We start from the raw sequence: 8,123 nt of genomic DNA, 5'->3' as shown, positions 1-8,123 counted from the left end.
TCAACCAGAAATTGTCTTAGAACGGTTTGTGGTATTTTACACATGCTTATTCATATCCGTTATCAGAAACACAGCAAATGCACACAATTTGTTACAGGATAAATATCAGATTTTAAAGTTAAAACAACACGTCTACCAAACTTCATAAGCTTTGCGTTGAAAATAATTGGAACATTTAGTTGTTACACAAGAAGAAATTAAACCGATTCAATGTTATTGTTTGAAACCATTTTATACAAATCATTCTATTTTAAAACTGTTACCATTACTGCTTTGACAGTATGTTAAAATATGGCATCTATATATTGCATTCCGGCATCGCTTCGATGCATGCAGAGTTTATTATTACGAAACATTGAACACAAAAAATACCTTTTTCGAGATTCATTCGCATAAACATATCAACCAAACAAATATCTAAACCAAAAATGCGTGTAATAATAATTGTAAGCGAGATTCACAGAAACAAAATAAAACAAATTTGTCGTTGATAAAAATTGGTTGCCTTAGCGCAAGATGCACGACAGCAAAATACTAACTAACTACTCCAAATAGGATTCATATTTGCCGCACAGCTTGAATGCTTCGTGGTTTTCCAAAAATATGATCAAAACTGTCTGATTATTGAATGTGTCTTATAGTTCCGTACACACATGTACCTCTTTCACAGCTAACATAACACGGGAATCCATTTACGTGAATACCCGTCCAAAAGGTTCAGAGATGCGTCAGACCATATTCGACGTTTCGCTTTTCGACAAGATCTCCTCGATTATCTTTGTACCGATTCTTAAAATAATAACTAATAAATAAACAAATGTTACTCTAAGTGTGTATGCAACATATTATATTGTGGCATTGTTTACAAACTTACGTTGATTCAAACACGAAAAAGTATGATTCATTTTATGATGATACGCTACTACAAAAAAGCTTATAGCCATTTGGTCAATAGAATAAACTTAAACTTTTTTTCAAAAAGAAAACGATAAAATTCAAAAGGAACAGACTAATGCTTTACAAAAATTGTAACCAATAATGTTGCAGAGTTGAGTTGTTCAGGTTTTATACAGGCGTGTATGCTTCTTCTTTTTCTCTATGGTTTAATATGAGTGTCATAATTGAAAACAAAGATCTACATACAAATAAATATCAAATATTTAAAAAAAACATCAAAAACTGCTACATTTTTTTTACGACAGTGCAACCCTTTACACTTCTTTGATAAGTCTAGCTCATTTTGAAATTATTGACTGAAACAAGTGTGTAACAAACCTCGTGTTACTAAAGGAAATAAAACATGTACCTTCTGGAATGATACTTGGTATAAACAGAACACCAAAACAAACAAAACATAAGACAAATGTCGGTTACTTCTGGACATTTTAAAATTGCACGTTCAAAGTTGCAGTGCTATTGAAAGGGTTTTGTCAAGAACAAGAGGATATCATTAAAACATATATGTCTTTTACAATTATTGATCCCATCACGCTATAGCCCTGTAACGATTATTAGTTTCAAGTCAAAGGAATAATGGGACAATGGCCGCTACAAAATCATTTGGAACACACTCATTCTTAGGGAGATGCATAAAGAAGCCCATCGTCTACATGAAACCTAACAATCTGTCACGAACGAAATCACACAAGCAATATACGGGTTAACAATTATAAACAAATACTGCTAGAAATATTAAAATGAAAACATAGAGACCGATACAATTTTACGGTAAGTTTTAGTCGCGCTTCGTTGGTGGGAAAAATCTATCGCATAAAGAAATACATTGTTTACTGGTGGACTGTACTTAGCAATCAGTGTGCTTTCATTGCGAGGATTCACAATCGGTCACATTTAAAATATTACGGAACTACAAAAAAAATCACAAAAAATGTCTTTCTGTACCAGTAAAATAAAAACATACAGGAAAAATCCCCTACAGACGGGATGCAATAAAACAAAATATATGTGCTTCTTTTTACAACACTAACCTAATGACGATAAAACGACGTCATTCCATCTTAAACATTAGTTCAAAAGGCAAATATGTAAACTAGGAAAAAGAAACATGGAACTTGAGTCAGGAAAAAATCTGCCAATAACACAACCATAAAATTCTTAACAATATTAATAAAATTAGGAGGAACGATGCTTTTTGCATAACTAAACCATTCCATTTTTTATGATTTTTTTTTGTCAGCCACTTAGTGGTGTATGCAGTGCATTGCTGTACCTTCTGATAATATTTGTCTTCGATTCGGTTATTAGAAAAATTATATTGCTGTTTCACTTTTGCGCAAGTGTAAAAAGATGTTAGCAATTCTATCTCTCTTTCCTCTCACTCGTCCACTCTTGCAGTGAGTAGTTGTTTTTTCTTCCTCATTTTGTATATGATTTGTAATTTTCCATTCAAAAATATATCGGTAATAACTCACTGCATTTTTCCAATACTTTGAAAAATTCTACTTTTCCTGTTATCGAACAATCTTCGCCGATATTTTTTTAACGAACAGGTCCCACAGCGGGGTTGTATTATTAAAAACCATGCGCCATATCATAAGGATCAACTTAGAGTTTCTATGACTAATTCATCTGTTTTGGAAGCTTTTCTTCTTTGCTTGCTTATGCCAAAAGGATCTCGTTTATGTCGAATCTGATAAAATATCTAGCCAAGTGAAAAAGACAAAACACCGCCATTTCAATACTATTTACAATATGCTGCTATATGTTTGGACTTGTCCAAAAGTGTAATTCCTTTTGTACGGCAACGTTAATAAATGTAGATACTTGTGAGCGCATAAATGCGAAATATTGTTGTGTTACGAATAATGCACGCTCGTTGTGTATGTGGATGGTCGCCGACAGTGCACTTCTTTACGACTTATGCCATATATACTCTTTTCTTCTACACACACACACACACACACACATTTCACGCTGTAAATATATTATAGTTGAGGCGGTTCTTATTACACTTAGGAAACCCCGCAGTACGTTCTTGTACCAAACCAAATACGGTTAGTAAACCTGCGCATTGAGAGTGTTTCGCCAATGTCTCACTACATTGATGTAAACACAAGAACAGAGATCATATATTGTTGTCATCTTCAAATAATAAATATCGAATAATATAATTTACAGATTACAGAGGCGCAAAACAATTACCTACGATGAACACAAACAATTAAAATAATGATAACCATTGCTCTATAAATTAGTAATATCATTCATCCATCTTGTAGGCAAATTAAAAAAGCTTCCTGCTCTTGGTTGCAAATGGGTGAACCGCTCTGGAGAATGGTATTAGTTGCTAATGGCGAATGAATCGCTAATTCGAAAACGTGTACTATAAGCAATATCGCGACATAAAAATCATGCCCCGAAAGCTCGATGAATCCTAATGTTCCTATGTTTACTGGATTTTTGCATATGCCAATGAGACTTTTGTCATGAAAAGTCCTTCACTTGTTGGCTATACCGTAAACTCCCTCACTCCACGACGGTCATACCTAAAATGCTTTCTTGCACTTGTTGTTGCGACACGACGTGAAATAATGGACATCATAAAAAAGATGAATAGAACAATATCATACCCACGTGGTAAGCGAGGAGACTAATGTGCACAAGGATTACCGTTTTGTTTTGGAAGAGAAGGTGTGCAAAGATGCCTTAATAATTAGGTTTCAATATTCTCGCGCCCGCTATTGATCACTGAATATACAGTGTATTCAGGACAAGGACATGATGATTATTTTTGGCTAAAGTTACCACATATCCCTCGGAGGTGATTTTAAGTCCACAGCAGCGAGATACCTACAACAAGAAAAATACATCAGTTTAAAAAAAATATAATAAACCGATCGCTGTACTACACATTGTAGTTTGGTTGACGATGAAAAAAAACACTCAACAGTTAAACTTTAACATTGCCTTCCGTCCTCAATACTAAGATTTAAGAATTTCATCAAGATAGCAAATGGAGATCAAGGATATTTGAGCGCAATTACGGTGTGAATAACTGTTAAAAAGCTTACCTTCACATAAGGACACTCAAACTCCGACTGTAAGTGTCCATCCTTCGAATAGCAAGCGACGTGGAAGCGATTACCGTGCGAATCGCCAATTAGTACATCTCCAGCATCAGATATATCGATACCGTTTGGGAAGCAGGTTATCTTCTCACTGCCGATACGATACTTAAACGTACCATCTTCTGCAAATACTGCCACGCAGTGACCCTTGAAATCGCACACGAAGAAATCCGTTCCTACGATAGTGTAACAAAGTTGTAAAAGTAACCTTAAGTTTTGCTCCTATTTGTAGTCTTGTACAAATGCACCAAACATACCGTTGATAGCTATATCCGATGGTTCACGCATAAAGTCGCTACAATCGAACCAGTGTATCAGATTGCCGTCTTCGCATATGATAAACACGGTCGGCGAAACGCTGTCCACTGCCACAATCAACCCCTTGTTTGTAACGGCCAATCCGGCAACAATATCGATGTATCTGTGCGATAGATAGAACATATAATAATTAACCTTGCAATGTACCATGTACGAAAACGGGCCACTATTAACCCAACCCTTAAATAACCCAAAACCCTTTTAGCGCACCTGATGGCGATCTTCTTGATGAAATGGCCGTTTTTGGAAAATATTTGCATCCTCGAACGCTCGTTGCCCCTATCACACACCACAAACTTGGCACTGGTGCGCATGACTGCCACCTTGCGCGGGTAAAACAGTTGACCCTCCTCCTTGCCCGGTACGCCGAACGAAAACTTGAAAGTTCCGTTCTTTTCGAATATCTCGATGCGATGATTGTTCGTATCGGCCACAACGATTTCCTCGTCCACGCCCAAACAGAAGCCGTGCGGCGAGTTGAACTGACCCTTCGTTTGCCCGAGTGAACCAAATTTCGTACGAATCTGCATCGGCGTGGCCTTGGTACGCCCATTCACACACATCGACGGCTGGAAGCGGCTCATAGCCATATCGCTACCAGCACCATTCATCCCGGGACCATCGATAGTCGGCATGTTCGGTGGAACGGGCAGGATAGGAGATGTCGAGCCCGGCAGCACACCCGGGAAATCATTCATCATCGGCACATTGTCCAGGCTCGGATGGGGCGTTAGCATCGCACCATTGCCCATATCTTGACCGCCCATGGAAGAATACTTGGCCAGCGCCTGTATGGCGTGCTGGTTGCCAGATATCAAGTCAGCCAATGTAAAATTCGGCGTTGCACCAGCGGTCGATACCGTCGCCGGATTGCTGTTAACCACAGGTACAATTGAATCGGTCATGTCGTTCGCGGAGGATTCACCAGCCAAATTTGCCAAACGATGAAGATTATACTCGGCAATGCTGGACAGGCCGGGAAGTGTTGGAGGTCCCGCTCCAACCACGACACCCGGTGATGGTGTGCCACCACTGAGTGGATTAGAAGCGCCGGAAATCGTTCCCGCTCCGGTCGCCGGTTCCGGAGTCAGCACGTTCGGCAGAATGTAAGCAGTGCCAAGCGTCGAGATGTCACCGTCGAATGACGATTGCATTGAGGTTGGTAGTGAGATTGGACTGCTGGCAGTTACCGATGCAGTTAGTGGACCCTGGCTAAGTCCACAATTTCCATTCCCAGGTTGGTGGTGCGCCTCGGAAACCATTATTGGCACGCCGGGGAGCGTAGGAGATGGTGTAGTTTCGTTCAAATTCCCCGATAAGCAAGATTCGGTGCGGAATTTCCCAAAAAGCTCCGGTACGAGTTGTTCGAATTTTTCGTAGTTGCTTTGAAACTCAATCGAGAATTTCACGTCACCCTTTGGAGCAGTACCCATTACTTGGCTCAGTTGGGCACATATCATGCTTTTCAGGCTCAACAGTTCTGGCCCATTGGCCTGATCCAGCACCTTTCGGGCGTACTTAGTGGCGACTTCGATTTTCTCCACCGACTTCGCAACATTATCGTAAAGATCCATGATCTTCAGTTCCCGCTCGGAATGCAGCTTTTCCAAATTCTTCAGCGAATCTTCCCTGCACTGCTCCAGCACCGCCTTAAAGCTCTGGAATGACTCATTAATAAGTCCGCGTGCTGTCTCGTACTGGCTCTGTAACTCGTGCAGTGACGATTCCAGCTTAGCAGTCGCTTGATTGCAGCATTCGATTTTGGACTTTGCCTCCCGCATCGAGCACTCCAGTTCCTGGCGCATCGGCTTCTCGGCCTCGCTGATGATATGGTAGGTATGATCGTTGCCTTTGTGCTCACCGATCAAACATTCGTTGCATACCGGCGTTGAACAATTGAAGCAGTAATACTTCAAGTTTTCCGTCGCATGCACCGGACAGTAGAGCGGCTTGTGAATGGCCACCTTTTCGGACGACTTGCGCAAATCCTCCAACTGCACTACCTTATGATCCTCGAAGCAGCGCATATGTTGATGCGCATACTCGCAACTGTCGCACAAAAAGTTGGCACAGTCATTGCAGCGCGATATGGCCATTTCCTTGCTCTTGCACGAGGTGCACGCTAGAAGTGCTGGTTCGATTGTGGACAAATCAAGCACGTTGCTCAAAATGTAATCCTGATGAAGGCCAGCTGCACCCTTCGGACCGATCGAAGTAGATTGTTTGCAAATGGTGCAAACGATCGTACTACCATTACCGTCTTCAAGGTTCTTATCACCGGAACCATCGACCAACAGCTTATCCAGACAGCTCTCGCAAAACACATGCAAACAGGACAGCACACGAGGCGAAGTGTATTTGTTTCTGAAATACGAAATAAATTTGTTGAACGAAATTTGTCTAATGAAAGCTATCCTAAGATTGTGGATTGCGACGCGGTAAAACTAAATTTAGTAAGCCAGAAATGGAGCAGGCATGACCAAAAAGTTCATTACGTGGAGAAAGACTAGCAACCAAACTAATATACTCATAAATAATGGAGTATTATCTCACTTACTTGCAAAGGGTACAGTCCTGTTCCATCAAATCGGAAAGCGAACTGTTATCCAGTTGAAAATCGCCACCAGAGCTCCCATTCTCGCTCAGCGAACTATTGCCCACGTTCTCCAAATCCAGCATATCGTCCAGCTTAAAAACTTCCGGAAACATGCTACTACTAGTACTGCTACCGTTGCTGCAAACGCTGCTGCTGCTGTTCGGCGATGGGCCCCCGATCAACTTCGGCACGAGTTGGTCCGAACGGGGTGACACCAGTACGGCAACGCTAGGTGCCGTTTGCTGTAAAATGGCCACAGCAGTAGAGCTCGTCAGCGTCGTTGACGACACCGTAGCACTCGATACCGCTGGTACACCGCCGGCTATCGTACGTTCCGCTACACCAGCAACCAACTCCGGCGAGGCAGCGGCCACCGAAACAACCATCGATTGAATAGTGGACCCAATCGAAACGGACGTAGAGCTAACCGTCACTTCCGCAGCAACCGATGAAGTCGACACCGTCGAAGATCCACCGGAAGACGTAGTCGCCGACGACACTAGCGAACTACCGCTACCGTTCGCACTTCCGCCGGATTTACTGGTCGAGAAAGAGTACATTTCAGCAAGCGTCATATTAGCTTCAAAAAATCACAACAACAACGACACCACCACCAACCACCAACCACAAACACTGCCAATGGTCCCTGCTATTTGCCCACTGCACTGCTGTGAACCACCACCGTAATAGAATCACTGACGCAAGTGTTGTGGGACCGGTACACCACAATCAGCCGAAACCAAAGATGCGTACCGTTGACTGTGCACAGCTTAACTTACTTGATGGCAACAGAAAAGACCAATGCACGACACCTCCGTTGTTGCTTGGAAACTTCACTGTGTGCAGAAGCTTAACACGCTACTTCAAATCGAAGTAGCTACTGACGTTTGCTGTTGGTGTATCGTGATATTTTTAAACCGTTCCAGGATATGCGTATATTTTGTTGGCCTTACTGTTGCTGGATGTTACAACCGTTGATGCTTTTCTTTTATCTTTGGTACTGGTTAAAACGTTGTTCCAAATGGTTGCACGTTCTTCCTTTACAATACACCAGATGAGTGCTATGTTTTCGCTGTTTAGGCCTGCTGTTTTGCTGGTTTATGTGCAGTTCAGCCCAAAAT

The 8,123-nt window shown here is 41.6% G+C and overlaps 1 protein-coding gene across 1 annotated transcript; it reads right to left on the bottom strand.

The window, feature by feature from the left end:
- Positions 1-3,705: 3,705 nt before the first annotated feature.
- LOC128719581 (B-box type zinc finger protein ncl-1-like) lies at positions 3,706-7,577 on the bottom strand. Its single transcript, XM_053813207.1, has 5 exons — positions 6,964-7,577; positions 4,617-6,770; positions 4,346-4,509; positions 4,032-4,264; positions 3,706-3,810 (listed from the first exon to the last, which is right to left on the bottom strand). Exons 1-5 carry the CDS (start codon positions 7,575-7,577, stop codon positions 3,706-3,708), a joined length of 3,270 nt encoding a protein of 1,089 aa, XP_053669182.1.
- Between the last annotated feature and the right edge of the window lie 546 nt (positions 7,578-8,123).

Source organism: Anopheles marshallii, chromosome 2 (genome assembly GCF_943734725.1).
Source record: "Anopheles marshallii chromosome 2, idAnoMarsDA_429_01, whole genome shotgun sequence".
NCBI lineage: Eukaryota > Metazoa > Arthropoda > Insecta > Diptera > Culicidae > Anopheles > Anopheles marshallii.
This window is presented reverse-complemented; position numbering and strand designations above follow the sequence as displayed.

What these genes read in the sequence shown, in the direction of transcription:
- LOC128719581 (XM_053813207.1), bottom strand. Translation starts at nt 7,577, where the DNA reads ATGACGCTTGCTGAAATGTACTCTTTCTCGACCAGTAAATCCGGCGGA. An exon ending in CAGGACTGTACCCTTTGCAA is followed by an intron (nt 6,771 to 6,963) that starts GTAAGTGAGATA and finishes TTCGTATTTCAG; the next exon opens with AAACAAATACACTTCGCCTC. An exon ending in ATCGGATATAGCTATCAACG is followed by an intron (nt 4,265 to 4,345) that starts GTATGTTTGGTG and finishes ACACTATCGTAG; the next exon opens with GAACGGATTTCTTCGTGTGC.